Source organism: Mugil cephalus, chromosome 3 (genome assembly GCF_022458985.1).
Source record: "Mugil cephalus isolate CIBA_MC_2020 chromosome 3, CIBA_Mcephalus_1.1, whole genome shotgun sequence".
Classification (NCBI taxonomy): Eukaryota; Metazoa; Chordata; class Actinopteri; order Mugiliformes; family Mugilidae; genus Mugil; species Mugil cephalus.
In genome coordinates, this window is record NC_061772.1 from 21,134,673 (window position 1) to 21,151,787 (window position 17,115).

The window sequence follows — 17,115 nt, forward strand, 5'->3', positions numbered from 1 at the left end:
TGCATCACCACATCAGTAGCTGGATACAGTTGAATTTTTTTAACCGCCTTGTAATATATGTAAAAAGTCATAACAGCCCATTTCCATGAAACACCGACTCTGGCGTTGAGTGGTAATGGATGCAGCCTCCGGAGCTCCACGTTCTCCCAGTGACCCGAGTTTGACTCCACGTCTTGTCCTCGTTTCTTTTGCGCTCTCACCTCAAACTCTTGAATAAGTAAAATCTGCTAAAAGCAGAGTCAACTGCCCTGAAAACATGCGTCTCAACAGTCATGATTTAAGAACAGAAGATCGGGTAATATAACTGGGGCCGTGCAGCAATAACACGTAATATTTTGCGATGCTTGTTGTGCTGTTAAAGATTAAATGCACCGGGACAGATGTCGTCATGTTTTATTTTGCAGTTAACCCGTCTTGATGGGAACTACAGCTGCGATGTGTAGTTTGCATGCCGTCACTTGTTGTTTCATTGCCTTAACAAATGTTTTCATTTTCTTTCATCAGCTGTTAATTAACTGGGGCGACATGCATCTACAGAGCAACAAAGAAGCGACTCAGACTTTAAGAACAAGTTGTTCAGTGTTGTCAAGACCAAAATCTGATGCAAAACATATTTTTTTCATAAGGTGACTGTAAGGACTAACAATCACTAAGCATATGAGCATTTTCCTTTTCTTATACATGACTTACATGCTATTCACGTGGTTGCTGTGCTACACTATAAAATAATATATTTTCTCATCATCTCATGTTTGAAATGGCACAATTAGACGAGAAGCAGACTGAGAACTGAATAGCAAGTGTGCCATCAGAGTCTGGCATTTCAGACTGCACAGTGACATAAATATTTTATTATCCTAAACTATTAATGTCTAATCCTAAAGTATTGCCACACATCTATCTGTATAGCCTCGCTTTGAACCCATGGATCTCCTCCATTTTAGACAGTCCCATCTTTGATTTTCCCAGCAGACCCACGGGGGCACCGTCTGTGGCCAAGTTCTGGTTGGATTCAAAAAGTATGGAAGTAGGAGGAGGAGGAGGAGGAGGCTGAGAGGACAAAAACAACAACCGAGGGCTTACAGGGAGAATGCTGCATTCAGAGAGGGAGAAACTGAGGCGTAGAGAAGAAGAACGATCAGGGGGTCGGCTGAGGAAGATAGAAATCTAGTGATATCGGTGCACAAAGGAATGCACATGGAGGTAAAGACCGCAATGAGGGAAAACAACTCCACACTAGAGGTTGATTCAGTTTTAAATAAACTGCTGACTGGAGAGAGTTTCCACACAAGCTACCACATTTCCCTCCCTGACTGGTCCTGCGTCTGGCCTTTGAGACCATCTGCCTGTCTGCCCGCCCGGCTGAGCTGGAGTGGAGCATTCAAGTGGCACTCGACCTGCTGTCATCGAAATGACATCACTGTTTCAGTTGAACGGTAGGGGGCAAAATAGCCTGTTAAGTTTAGTGCTAGCCACGGTCCTTTCACACTTTTCAGCATATTTAAGCGTGTTGCCTCAGTCCACTGTGTTTAACACTGAATTTTCATTTCTGCTGATAATCACAATAATAGCTCAGAAGAAAAATGTCTCACGCAACCACCTCAATCACAGCAAACCAGACGGATTGGAAGGAATTTTCCAATCAGATTGAGAGTAGTGGTAAATATTTAAACATCAATACCTGATAGTCATGTAAACATTTGATCCAATCATTTCTAAATCCATTTTTTCTCATGTTCAGGAGACGTGATACGTTTTCCAGGAGTGGCAGAAACACCGAGTCTAACAAGTGTTTGAACCGATGAATGACTCTGGGATTGATGTAGGCAGAGCTGCAGAAAACGTGATTCTGTCATATATGTTTTTTTTTTTTAATGGAATGATTTCAGTTCTGTCAACAAAGTTGGAAAACTTCTGTAAGATTTCCAACAGATTCACTTTGCAAGCAGAACCACTTGGTAGAGTTGTGTTCTGATTGATGTTTTGGGGCCTGTAAACACATTTATCGTTACATATAATTTAATTTAGAGTTTATGTAAACGACTAAAGTTGGAATCTATGATATGAATAGTTTCTGTGATGTGAATATTTTCTGCCGGGTTAAAGAAACATTATTGCAGTCAGTAATCACACATGACCAGACTGAGAGTTTCCCATACAATGTTAATACTACGGTAAACCATGGCCCCAAAACGAACAGGAAAAAAATAGCACATTTCAAATAATGTTGTGCTTGCGCTGTTTTTTCCTATTGCTCCTGAAAGTGTCTCCTGTTTCCTTCCCTCCCCTTAAACCCTCCACACACCCCAGTTGCTAACGTAGAAAACGCCACGGACAACTTACGTAGCATGTGAAGCTTTTTGTGTTGTTCACTAGTAAAAATTGACATTACCGACACTTTTTAAAACCCAATCTTTGTGCCCTTCACTTTTTTATAGCATTAAGATTCACAATTATTTAAAGAGAGTTGGTCAAAACCAGGAAGAAACAACTCCAGGCGTAACGTTAACTAGCTTAACTTTATAAGCGCAAGCTAGCAAAGTTACACTGAAAGTCAACTGTTTACTATAAATTTGATTTATTCGCTGATTGTTTTATCTAATGTTAAATACATTTGTTCGTATAATAGCACTAACGACCTCAATGTCCACATTTAATATCCCAGCAATTATATTATATTCTAATTTTTTAGCATTTTTTTAATTCCTAGCTCACACTGTATATGCTGAATGTCAGTATTCTTGTACATTCTTTCAAATTTGATATTGTCTTTTATTATTTTTTGTATATATTTTAGTACTTATATCCTTACAACAGTCTTTTGTTTAGCACTCGTGTATGTAAACTAAATCTAATATTCACATTATTACGGTAAAGATGGACTGATACAACACGCATGGTCTTATTTTATGTACAGACATTACATATACTGTATAAATTGTTTTAATAGTTGGGAAAGCATCATAATTATAAGCAAAACTAAACTAATATGTCACAGTAATGCAAGATAAATTCTATGGAAATCACAACAAATTCTGAGCAGTCAGTGTAAAGCTTGTTAATCTGTGGCCGGTTTCTGAAGTGAGGTCAAAAGAGCCATGTTGACCCATTCAGAGTGACAGGAAACAAGTTAATCCCAGATCACAACAGTCTGAAAAAGCACAAACAGCTCCGAGGGGCCACTCTGACAGCAGCAGATTGAACAATAAAGAAAACACACGCAGAAAATATTACCCTCAGCACAAAGCCTGAAAACACTGTTGGTCTTCAAGGTTGGAAAGAGGTGAGCAACACAAAGAAACCAGCTGCCTTTTTCCCCTTTGGTCCTGAAACCCCCGCGGAGTGACACAGAACAGGAAAAGCCATCAGGCTCGCACTACATTGAGCACTATTTGATTCTGCTGGGATGCTCTGCATGTCAATTCCACAGAGAATGAAAAATTCCTCTGAGAGACGTTCCCCAAGTCCACTGTAGCAGGCATTCTTACAGTAAGTCTCACCAGGACAACTATTCAGTCTCTCGGCCTTTAGTATCTCCCACTCCACAAAGGCCATTGATGGCTTCCTCTTGTGTTTGAAAGAGGAGCACATGCAGCACATATCAAAGGGCCGGGGCAATTTCACATTCCGCTCAGATCAAGTCAATCTCCGCTCTGACTGTAGCAGCTGAAGTGCTCTGTTAAACGGGGAATGTGCTCCTGTTCTCAGACTGTGAGGGAGAAAAGGTAAATTGGTTTGAGCTGAAATGAGCTTCGGACGCCTCACGCTACTACTGCGTGGAAGCTCCACTCTCCACTTGTGGTCATTTAAATTAAGACAAGGTGCCTGCTGGTTAGGATATGAAGGGTGTATTGCGCATTAGCCGAATGTCCTTAGTGGGAGACGCTGCTAAGTGAGGCTCTAATTAAAACTGCATTATCCAGTTTTCACCTACACGGAGATGGTAAATTAGCTTGACACTTCCATCGTCACTTTTCATCCTATTACCAAACAGGTTAATATATAAACAAGCAAACTGGAGGCTACAAGGTGAATATATCAGGCTTTCCTTCTCTGTCAGCGTTCACAGCTACAACCTTCCACTCTCTGAAAGCATTTAAAAATGAAAAATGGAGAGGAAAAAAAACACATATTCCTCCTTTTTGCTCTCCTCTAATATCTGACCGCCCCAGAAAAAGGTGTGTAAGATGTCCTGTCATCGTGTAGAGGCCTCTAACACAAGCTCACTCGCTGTTCTGCTATTCAGCTTCGAAGGCAGCAGCAGCAGCAGCCACAGAGACATCAGAGAAGGACTTTGGGGAGGTGACACATTTCCTATGTGTAAGTGGTGGCTCAGTCATCCGCAACACAGGCTTGTGGCGAGGTCAGTACACCTGAGCGAGGGGAAGCTGCAGATCACTTAAGAACTGTGGGTGTGTGCGTTGATGGAGGCAGCGCAGCGTGTTGTCACAGAGCACTCGGCGGTGGCGCCGCGGCAGCCGCTGGGCTCGGGTCATGCTTTCTGCAGCACTAGAGGGGAGGCAGGCTGAATCGAGAACTGTCACAACAGACAAAATAATTTAAAAAACGAGGGGGATTCATTATTGATAGACACAGAGGAAACTCTCTAAACTTTTCCTGGTGCGATCTCTTTTTTTTCTGCTCAGATTAAATTTATTTTTCAATCCCAACTTTCCTCCTCGCTCTCGGGGCCTCTCTGCGCCGCGATGCACACCGAATGCTAACCAATGTGCTGCTCGACGTGTTGTGGTTCCAACTGAACACAAACTGAACTTCCTGCTTTTGATCAGAACATAATCATAACAGTTCCGTGAATTTGAATTACGTTCAAAACGCGAAGAAAAAACCCCTAGGATTTCATTTTACATCCAAGGAAGGCAGACAGTGGATTGGAATGAGTTGTCCCATTTCCAAAACACATTATTTTTCTTTACTCATACCTGTGGTAATTAGATATACAGAACTGGGGGAATGCGAGACGGCAACAAAAAAAAAGAAAAAAAAAGAGGATAATGAATGAATAAATAAATAGAAATTGATGCGAGAGATCCATGTGAAGCAACCTGGTGCCAGCAGGCTGGGGCTCCTCAAATGACTCAGGAATGAAAACGTTTTTATTTTGGCTCAAACTGGTAAGCCGCAGAGCCCTTGAGACACAAACAACTCGCGCATACCTGACTTTATTTGCTCGTCCACCCCGCTACCCGAGCCTCCAAGAATAAACTGATCGTTTGATTAGTGCGTATTACAATGAATTCTGCAGCCCATGACCAGCGTAATATACTCCTAGATAGCTCTGGCAGGTCCTCCGGGTGCCTGAAGTCATGTGAACCCTGTGTGCCCCACGCTGTTCCACGTCCACAAAGCCACAGCACTCCACCAAGTTATAAAGCCTTTAAACAGGACATACACCGACAAAATGTCTGGTGAAGAGGTACGATTAAGCTTTGCAAGTGAGTTGTTTTGTGCAGCAAGACAATAGTGACAATAAGCAGGCTATGAGTGTACAAAGCCAAATATTCTCAGCTCTACTTCAATTACTGCTGCCGCACAGCGTTAGAGGTAAATTACAGTTTGTGAACGAGGAGATTTTTTTTATTTTAGTGCCAACAAAAAAAATTGCAGCTGCCGGTAGAATCAGATAGCCAGAGCACAATTCATACTCGACAACATCAACACACTGCGACACTTTCCCACGCTTCGCTCCCGGACAAACCCTCGTCTCACTTGTCTCGTTTTCTCGGTCGCACGTGCCAACAAAACCACTCCACGCCACCTTAACCCGCTCTGCTGCTAGCATCTATCATTTTTACCCGCCCTGAAGCAATTTGAGTTCCTAAGCAGAACTCGTAACCAGCCGGGTCTCCTGTGGATCTCATGGTTTCTGCTGGACGTGCCAACCGCTCTCAATGAGGGAAACATCTGGAGCGCAAACGTTTCCACTCAGATCTCAACTGATTCTTCCATTTGTTTTGATTGCGGACTGTTAAACAGAATCTTGAATGTTCGTCTAATTGCGCACCGATAAAATCTGATGCTGTCCAGAGTCAGTAATTTGAAAGTTGCAGCCCCCAGATGTAGTGCGTCCCTTAGGGTCTTGTTCGAAACGGAGGGTCGTCAGCATTCTTCTCCACAACCTTTGAAGAATGACCTCATGCTCCAGCCCTCACGTATCGTCATGATCTTTGGGTAGCGAGTGAAAGAGTGACGTTGCACGTACCCTACGCCATGAGCCTAAAGTCCGCCTCTTCTCAAACTGCACGATGTTGCAATGCAGACCACAAAGGCCTGGTCCAAAATAAACGTCCTCGTCTCCTTCTGCCTCCTACACACCATCCATTGTGCCGTCTTTTCTTTTTCTCTGTATTGCAGTGATTTCAGTAACGGTTGCTCAACATTTATCAGCTCCAACGTCAACACGAGCTGCGCGGCCCACTTGCAGGGACCGGGACACGCAGAAACTCAACAGAGTTGGCGTTCTGCAAACTGGCAGCAGTGTAACTGAAACAATACAGACAAACCAGTGCAGAAGTACAAATTCCCCATCCATTTGTATAGGCTACGTCACAGACTCTGCGTAGATCTGATGGAGTAGAGTTCCTAATCGTACTTGTCAAAAGAAGCCAGTTGAGGTGATTTGGCCATCTTGCGAGGAAGCCTCCTGAGTGCCTTCTCTAGGAGTTTTACCGGGCAGCTGAGTTAAGACCCCAGGACCCACTTTAATTTTGCTGGGGGGATTACATATCTAATCTGGCCTGAGAAACCCTTATGATCCCCCAGGAGGAAAAGTATCGGACTGCCCTGCTCAGACCGCTGCCACCACGACCCAATCTTGGAGAAGAGGATGAAAAAGGGTAGAAGCCAGCAGTGATGCTGCATTAGACTGCAGTACTAAGGTTTTTTTCCCCACTACATTAACAATCACGACGGGGAAATTACATTTAATTATGACCTCTTCGATAAACGGGCATTTTAAGATGAAAGGTTTCGGCAAAAATCTGAACCTTGTAAATGGAAAAGAAGGCTCTGCGGCAGAGCGGTTGTTCTGAGTTGCGCTCGACTAGGCATGTGCCAGGGTGTGTACTTCCAAACTCAAGACAACCAAATGACAAGAAATGATTCTCCATTTTTCCTCAACAATGAGTTAGGCGGCAGTAATTGTGATCTGCGGTCTGAGTAATGGTTGCATTTGTCAGCTGAATCTACGATTTTCCACTGACATCTGAAACACCACTAAGGCCTCTATTATTTGCCATTACCGACTGACTCTGAATGCACCGGCAGCTGCGTTTTTCCCGCTGCTGACGTTAACCCTCACTAATGTCAAACTCATAGACCGTTAACATCAATAGGTTTTATCTCCTTTCCACCTCTTTGAAAGGCTGAAAGGTTGAGCTGAACCAGCTGTAATAGGTATTTTTGGTGTTTGAAAAACAACAAAAAGGCAAAATGTCGCCAAATGTCTTTAAACCGGTTTGGAAACAAATTGAGAATTTAAAAAAATCCAGTGCTCGGTGGTGTGGGTGTTAATAATGCAAACACACTTAAAAGGATGGTGGGGAACAAAGGAGGTTAGGAATTTGAGTGTCGCTTTATGACTTTCCTCAAAAGAAAAGAAAATTATGGATGATTGCCTTTGGAGGACTGTTGGCTTTGATGGAACTTTAAACGGTGGTGCCATTTGTTCAGCCATGCCATCTTTTCAAGAGCAGTGGAACCAATTCTTCTTCTGTGTGTGTGGCTCAAACAACTATTTAAAGGGATGCCGGTTGGAATCCAACATCACAACAAGGGATCGTAATACAGTTTGTGTTGTGCGTTGGCAATTTCACAACGACACATGGGTGATGCAGGGACATGAGACAGGGAAGTGGAAAAAATAAATACATCCCATGAATATTTTTGACTTTATATTGAAAAAAAATAGCTAAAAAAACAAACAAACAAAAAAAACAGGGGATATATTAAATCAAATTATTTCTGCATTTTATACAGAATTTGTTGTGGTATTTTGAAGTAATCTGCATAAACTTAAATAAATTTAAAAAATGAAACCCATTTACAAAACACCTTAAATCCATAAAAATTAGTTTCAAACGTCCTAATTAAGCATCTGACATGTGCCGTTTTATTTTATTAATATTTCAATTATGCAAAATGCCTACAAAAAAACAACTTCTGTCTCCAACTTCTTTTTCCACAGAAAAATATTCCATCTACTGATGTTTTTTGTTGAATAAATGATGGCAAAAGCTTATTTTTCTTCTGCACCATCTCCCTATTTTATTTTATTTTTTTTGCCTCTCTACTCGGCCGGCCTAAAACACGGGGGTCCTCTCGTATTCTGTTGTAGGTTTCTTCCTGTAAGGCATCATGAAACTACTTTGACTGTCACTGACCCAACATAAATACAAAACTCCAGCAAACTAAACAAAATTTTAAAGAAAACTTTTGATTGTCAAAGTTTTTGATGCAAATATTTGTCCTTATGTTTTTGCGATATCTATTATATTTTTTGAAAGTGTCACTCTTTTTTTTTTTTATTTTCAACCATATGTGGAGCATCAGGTCTGACACCTTTATGATATTTATATTTAAAAACACCACTTCACCTCTCTGGCTTCCTGCTGTTGAAGCACTGATGTGCTGTGACATGGAGAAGAAGCCATTCACAGTAGCTCACTAAAATGAAGATTCCCCTTGGACGGCAGTATGGATCAGCATTTATTCGTATGTCTGTGTGCATTTGCCTTTTTTGCGCACCTAGAAACACACAAGTGAATAAGGCGGGGTGTGTTTTTTTCCATGCAACACATATATGTGAGGTGGTTGCATCGCAGCGCAATTGAAAACAAATTTCCTACTCCGAGCTCCTCCCGTCATACACAAGCAAACGCAATATACACAATCATATTTAAATGAATGCGAGAAGACAAGAAGGAGGGGAGACGGATGGCTTGGAGGCTTTGGAAGACGCTTGATTTACATGCTCCGTCAATTCCCTGTTGCTGGCCGACATGCATAATTCATCCACTTTATTGACTGCTGGGGAATTCTATTAGGTGATAGAGCGATAGTCCCGAGAACAAAAGATGACTGCCCTTTTCATGAGAGTCATCAGGACCAGCATGTCTGAGGTCCGCTTCTCTGTGGAGTTTGGCACCGACGATGGCGATGATTCTGCTGGGAATACGTCTCAAGGTGTTGACTGAACAGCTTAAAGGGTGCCATGTTCTGCCACAGCGTTGCTGAGCTTAATCAAAATAAATGGGGAGCTTAGTGTCCTTGGCTGTGGACTTGCTCAGAGCCTAAATGAATCTGAAGATAGGCGGACGCTTAAGTATATATATATATATATATATATATATATATATATTACAGTAGAACTGAAATGACAATCCATAGCTCCACATAATGTATGGAGGTAATGGAACAGAATAATTACAAACAGCAGATCATATTATAGAGTACTCTATCTACTATACAACTATACTAAAACGGTATTCCTGCATAAAAATAGATTGGGGATTTGATTTGAAATTAGACTAGAGAAACCACTCATTGCGATCATTATCTGTGGTTTCCTGATTATTACTGTACAACTATGACAAGAGTATTATTCTGATAAAGGGGATCATCAGGCGAGACAACTTATTTGTTATTTTTGTGTAGAGCAGCAGTATTGATCGAGCTTTTAGAAGAAGTCAAGTTTTTTCAAATGCCTCACACTCCTTCCCAGCTAAAGATTGATCAGACTTCAAAACGCTACAGCACCCACCGGAACACATCGTTCTGGGTGTACTTTGGATTCATTCACGGGCATCTGTTTACGGTTCCTTTCTTGACGATAATCACTGCTCTCTGCATCATTTTCTACTCTTATCTTCAATACACCCATCCAGATGTACATTATTTCCGCAAGACATTCCAGTTAGTTTGTTTTGTTTTTTTTTTTTGTTGAAACTTTCAAAAATTCAACTGTGGGTTCATTATAGAGGTCACAGATAAGCCATGTTTCATATATTTTAGCGCCACATGTTTAGAATTGCGGTGCAGCCTCAATGCCGACATCCATCCATCTACAGTATTTATTTTCTTTTGCTTATTTGAAGTTGGGTTGGGTTGGCTAAGGAGGTCATTCCATACATTCCTGTACTGGAATTATTCCAATCCTCATGAGGTATACCAAGGCAAGCTATGCAATCCCATGCTTTCGAGAAGCCCAAACTATCCCCTTACAATGTCTAAGGAGCAGTATCAGTAGAGGTGACCATCCAAAGTCCATGACCAGAGATGACTATCGGTATCTCTCAGGGCGTCATCTTATTTAATCTGTTACAGGTTTACTTTCAAGGACAAAAATGTTGAAAAAGTTAAGTCATCCCTGGACCTGCACTCCCCATCATACTGTATGTGAAAGATTAGACCTGAGGTGTGTGTGTGTGTGTATATATATATATTACACACATATAAAAAGACTTAGACAGCCATCCAACTTATGACTGAAGCCCCTTATATGGCACACTGTGAGAAGACGTCTGAAGGATCCCGCTGTGTGTTCAAAAGCCTTAAGCCTTAAGTACTTCTGTGGAGTCAGTCGGCTGGAGGATTGACTAGCAAAGACTTCCCGGAGACAATTACACATCCAAGAATCAGTATTGTCTAAAACTACTTTCATGCAGCACTCACATTTAGTCACCTGCCTTAACACGTAGCTCAGACTCGCAGCGCGGATCGCGAAAAAAGAAAAACAAAAGACGTCAGCGAGTTGAAGCATCAGCGGCTGAAGCTCAGCGTTAATAATCCCCCCCTCTCCGTCCTCTACCCCCCACGGAGCGTCACCCTTTCTTCTAGCTGGTTGCTAACTTCATCAACTTTCATCTCGTGTCTCCAGCTTTGGCGTCGCCACTTTCAAGACCTCCCGTTTGTGCCGCGCACCAAACACCAATTAGACGCTCTTTACAGACCCCCCCACCCCCACACCAACCCTCTTTCTCTCTCCACCTCACACTGCATGTCACGCCGACTTTTAATTGACAGCAGCTCTTCGTTCTCGTGTAGCGCCTTAGAGGAACAAGAGACGCTCAAGGAGAGAAAGAGGGGAAATATTCAGTGTCGTATTAGAATCAAAGGAGCTGTCTTGGCGGTGCATTCATCGCACAACTCTTCTCCACACTGAAGGCAGGAGCATCGGGGTCCTCTTCTACCAAGACTCCCCAGGTTGTTCAGTCGGCTTGCTAATTACCAGCAGAGACACCCTCGGGGAGCGAGTATGCACACTGGATATTGTTTAGTAATTAATACAAGGTAGATTAATAAGTGTCCTGTTAGCCAGATCCCACCGGAGGTCAGAGGCATTAAAGACATTTAACTTGAGATGTGCTTGGAACTAAAGGTTGGAGGGTCTAATGATATTCAACATCACTCCACGCTGACCTTACATTTAATTTCTTTTTTTTTTTTTTTTTTAAAAGGCAGAAATCCCCTTTCCAGATGGATTTAGACGACTGACCTCTGTGTTTCTTCGCCATTTTCTCGTGACCCTGCAACGCGCACAGTTATTATTCTGGCACACGGGGGTAAGGTAAACAAAGTGCTCTCTTAATTGGTGAGAATCAAACTTCCCATGTCCAATGCCATTCTCTCCGAGGGACTTGAGCTGCACTGCCCGAGCTAATGAGAGCCAGAGGAGTGAGAGCACAGGCGCTGTGACACTCTGTCTCGGCTCTTAATTTGTGAACTTCCCCTCTGCTGGCAACCCTGCAGCCCCGTCTCCCAGATGAAGTGGCTCTGTTGGCACGTCGAGGTCCCCCCTTGGGGCTCGCCGGGTAGCGATGGCAGAATAGCATTAACACCTTGGGGAGGAAGCGCCGCGGCTAACAGCTTTTGGGAGCCAGAGGTACAGGGAGGAAAGGAGCGATGCATTACAATCTCTGCAGCTTTTCAACAGCTAGAAACGTGTGAGACTAAGAGGAAGCCGAGTGCAGCTTTTAATGGCTTTAGAACGAGTATTTGCAATTGCTGGCAACTACAGGGTTAAGGTAATTTTGAAAGTAGGGCTTTTATGGCAATAACAAAGCATTTTTTGTCATAAAAGATGGAAGATTCCCAAAGAAAATCTTTAGCTTTTTGAGATTTCTTGGGAAGAACGGTACGTGCCAAACTACAGCCAGACTCCTGGGTCATACCTTTCTTCCAGCAGCTTGTCTCCGAACATCCAGCGGACGTGCGGCGCAGGGTAACCGGTGACCACGCAGGGCAGCAGCACGGTGGCGCCCATCATCTTGGCTACAGGCGCAGGCTGAACAAGGAACTCCAGTTTCCTGTCTTCTCCGGTTTCTTAGAGAGGAGAGAGAAGAAAAAAACAAAAACAAAAAAAGGGGGTCAGGGTCAAGGCGGAGGTTAAGGCTGAGGTGAGTGAGTGAAGCCGAGCAGCGACCTTCTACATTTCTGGCGTCGTCGGTGTTAAAAACTTCAAAAGAAGCCGAGCCTGATGGGCAGCCGTTCCTGACACCGCAACCAAGAAGGTTAAGACGAATAATGCCTGTGTTGATGTCTGAGACGGCTCAAGTCTCGGCTCTGCTCCACATAAATCCGACTGCAACCAAGCGAGGCCGTTAGCTGAACGGCGTTTTGCAATAATCTGGAGGTTATGCTTTTATCACACATCTCTAAAGCTGACTGTGAATTTAATTAAGGAAAATATATTACACTCTGACAACGTTGCTCACTGGGAATACCCAAACACCTCAAGCTGATGTGTTGTCAGACAAATAACTACAAAATGTCATTATTTCAACATTTTGTAGCATTAATAAGGCCGCACTTACTTTCTCTATACATCCAACTTTTCAGAACATCTTTAGAGATACAGCCCCCCCACCGGGGTCTGGTTGAAGCCTGGTTTATAGCTCTAATATCTTCTCTGTGCTGGCAGGAGGCTGGTGCTTAACGGCCCAGTAAATAAAACTTCTAGAGGGGTGAGACAAGACCCCGCCACAAAGGAATTCAGGCTCCTTTTGAGCTGCAATGGAGCGGCCGTTACGTCACTGATAACCCCGCTGGGAATTTTTATCACCCCTTTCAGTTTTTCGACAATCTCTAACCACAGCCAGACAGGTCTTTTCAGGCTAAAGGTAATGAGCAACTTAGAGAACACCGTGTTCCTCTGTAATTAAATAATACGCTGGATGATAAATTAATTTCAATTTACTGCGCAAGTGACAGTCTGAAAGCTCTAATTAAGGACGTGGAAATGTTGGATAACAAGTAACAACTGAGAACGGGCAGGATGAATTAGGGCTGGGCGCTATAACCAAAAATCCATATCAGCTATTTTTTAAAATTCTGACTGTATCGAGGTATATTATGGTATTTTTTGTTCTCTTGCATAATCACGTGTTCTCAACATTTTCTGCTGGTTGAGAGAGGGATTACTGCAGCAGATTGAGCAAGGATGGACTGTTTTACTGTGACGATGAGTAAATATTGTAAAACAGTAACAGTAAAACAGGTTTGCGTGGCCTCGTGTGAGCACTGCCTGATGATGTGGAAATCCGGGGACAGCTGGGGGACATTACCAAGATAAAATGAAGAAACGGGGACAATTAAAATTTAATTTATTTTGACATATTTATTCATATTTAAACTGCTATGTCTACAGTGTCAATACCAGCGCGACCGGCTACCGTAATAACTGTAGTATGCGTGCAATGTTTTCTTCTCAATCATAAAAAGCTAAAACTGGGAACACTTTGGGGGACAGAACATCCAAAATGGGACTGTCCCTTGAAATCGGGGTGAACCGGTATACCACCTAGCCCTAGGATGATTGCTGTTGGTATTCAAGAGTACTATAGTGCCCAGTGCACTCATTCCGCTGAAGATCATCATTTTCCACTAATAAAACCTTAAAGGACAACATCTCATGCGTTACCTGGCAGGGTCTGGAGCTGGGCCTCGTCGCTGGTCTTGGAAGAGCCGACATTTTCCACCAGACAGCGGTAGAGGCCAGCGTCGCCCTCCGAGGCGTTGCTGATAACCAGGGCTCCGCTGGGCAGCTGGACCAGCCGGGCGCTCAGCTCCAGCGGCTGGCGGTCTTTCTCCCACCGGGTGAAGGGCACCAGGTCCGAGTTGACTTCGCACGCCATCACCTGACTGTCCCCCAGACGCACGGTGCTGGGAAGGGGCTGACTGGCGAACCTGGGCATCCCTGAAAGGACACGGACGAGACAAAGACGCAAAATAAACCACAGCTCAGTTTAGCATCAACGGAATAACAAATCACTGAGATGTCACAAAAAAAAAGAAAAATCAGAAAGTAGCTGAATTTAAAATATGCAAAACTGACTAAGACCGTTCGGATTTCACCTTGATTTAACTTTCAGCTATATATAAGTCATATAAGTAATAAATTCACTGAGTCAGACTGAATAAACAAACAGATCGATCTCGAACCACAGCAGCTAGGCATGCTATAAAAAAAAAAAAAAAAAAAAAATAAAAAAAAACATATTGGAGGCGAGATCTGGCAATCTATGTTCAGGATATTTTTTCAAGAGTTTGGCAGAGGCTAAGATATTCACCCTACACCCCGACGTACCCTGACATCTTGCACGCACAAATCCTCAAGCACGCACACACACAGCCACCCACACACACACACACACTCATGCAGCACAATCACTTATCCTCGATGGTGGATGTTAATTTGCCACGCAGAGCAGGAGACACACAGCACTAATTAAAAAAAGGCTGGATCCACGGGCTGTTTGTGCTGCTGTACCCCGACTTTCATCTCGACGCAAAATAATTATTTCCTGCGTTTGAAGCCATTGATCTGAAACCAACACTCACGGGCCGCTTTGGAAACAATCGCACACAACGGCTTCAATTAGGAAGAATTTACAATGTGTAAACAGCAAATGGTATTCTTGGGTTTATTAGTGGGGAAGGAAGAGTTGTTTTTAAAAGTAAGAAGGCCACTCCATCTACAATAAAGAGAATATCATGTTGTGTTATTACCATGGAGGGCCTCTTGAGTTTTTTTTTTGGGCGGTCTGCGGTTGTTTCCTTGGTAACGTGAGCGAGTGAGGAACAACTGGATGAAAATACGTGCGAGTGAAGATGACAGAAAGAGGCCGGTTTAAGTCAGTTTGTTTATGAATGGAAGTTTGTCTGCAGGAAGTGATGCAGACAAACTTGTGAGTGATGACTTGTTGTCTGCCCCGTCTCACCTGCAGACATCTACTCAAATCCCCTGCCAAGAACGGCTCCGGGGTAAATCACGCTTTAAGATAAGGCTCCAACGGCTACAGACTCCCCTCCTGGCCCCAGCCGACGTGCTCAGCTTCCCTGAGTGCGTCTCGACACAATAGTTGAGCTAATAAGGGTTTAGCTGATGCCAGTACTGATATTTTTGTATCAGAGCTGCCAGTCACTTACTGTATAATCATACCAGCCAAGTAAAAAAAAAAAGAAAAAGATTCTGATTAATTATTTAGATTAGAGGCAGTGAAGCTGAATCGCTGAATCAAATCCTTATTCATCATTAGTGGCTGTCGTGTGGAGCAAACAATCAGTTTACATGGAGATTTAAATCCTCACTAAAATAGATCAAGGGGGAAAAAAGTGATATTATTTCAAGCAGGATAGCAAATATGTACATGTCTCTGATGGTCCGTGGCAAAAAAAAGTGACACATTCTTAGAAGTATTAAAATTAGTCTATCATCTTAATAGACACACGAGTCTCAACATCCACGAAGCACAATAAAGGTGTAGTAATTGAAAGCAAAAAGTATGTAAGTAATTAAAGGGGCAAGTTTAAACTGAGATATTAAAGTTACGATTACGCTAACCACACAGCATGTAAATAATCTTTCCTATCTTAACTATATTTATCATAAATGAAATGACCTAAAACTAACTTAAATTTACTGACACTGAAGCTAATCCACTTTTCCAAATCTGCACAAGTTCATATTGTCCTTACAAACTAGTCCAATTGTCCTTAATTTGATGTGATAATCCACATTTTTCCGCGTCTCGCTGTATTTACTGATACATTTCACCACGTTTTTGCTGTGACATCAAAGCATACCTCCATCGGATTGAGAGTGTTGGCGTAATCCTTTAATAATCAGTTCAGTATAAAAATATTATCACCTAATGACCGCGTAAAAACACGTGATCTGATTGTTTCTCTCTGAATCAACATATTAGGGGAGCTTTGTTTAGAGAAGCAGTCGTAAACGCCCAAATTATCAAAAGCAAAGAGTCAAAAGCAGGAGAATAATTCCCCGTGTGGGATCAATACAGTATAAATTATAATCATTATTCTTTGCCCACATCTTTACCCCACGCGGGGTAAACATCAGATGATGTGATGAGTTCCCAGGAAGGACGGAAACAACCAGTTGTTCAAACAAGCGTTTAAAAGAATCTATGCTCGTTCTGTTTTTGCTCATCTTCTTAAACTGAAAACTTCCTCTTCTGTTACATCTCCAGCAGATTTGACTCTTTTTGAGGAAATATAATATATACACTTGTATTCTAATTGATGTTTTGTTGCAAGTAAACGCATTTTCTTTTCTATTAAGCCTTCATGTAAAGGCTTATCAAAGGGATTTCAGTTTCAGGGTAGAAGAAATATTGTTACTGACATTTTAAAAGGACGACCCACAGGACTTAAAGTGGCAGCTACAGACTTTGAGTAAAAATGTTAAATCTTTACACTTTGGCAAATACCAAAGGCATTTTGGATTACCATGACCTGGATGACTGAGAACCTTAACAGACCTCTACACTTAAGCCCAAAGACCCTAAAAGTCATCCGCAGCCATGACAGGAAACGAAACATCCGCAGCGTTCAGAGTACGAGAACACTCGCACCTTCAGCTGGGACGTTTGCGAGCGCTTTCTGACCTGGTCTGCAGTCAGTCTGCTGCGTTTCCAGCTTAAAATCGACTAATCCTTTGTTCCTCTAGCCTCATCACATCTCTCCAGGCTGAGTTCATCGGTTTACTGTGTCTCGAGGGTGCGCGCGAGTGTGAACAAGCGCCGAACTCACACAGGCAAGACGTAGCCATGCCTATTCTAGTTATAATGAAGTGGA

At 42.7% G+C, this 17,115-nt stretch overlaps 1 protein-coding gene across 12 annotated transcripts in view; it reads right to left on the minus strand.

Moving 5' to 3' along the window:
* The window catches only part of neo1a (neogenin 1a), a 159,993-nt gene that overhangs the window by 63,068 nt on the left and 79,810 nt on the right, over positions 1-17,115 (minus strand). For all 12 annotated transcript variants that reach the window (XM_047579929.1, XM_047579927.1, XM_047579936.1 and 9 more), the window contains exons 3-4: positions 13,937-14,212; positions 12,189-12,339 (exon numbers count right to left, since the gene is read on the minus strand). In XM_047579929.1, the coding sequence (XP_047435885.1) occupies positions 12,189-12,339; positions 13,937-14,212 (427 nt within the window). The remainder of the gene's footprint in view (positions 1-12,188; positions 12,340-13,936; positions 14,213-17,115) is intronic.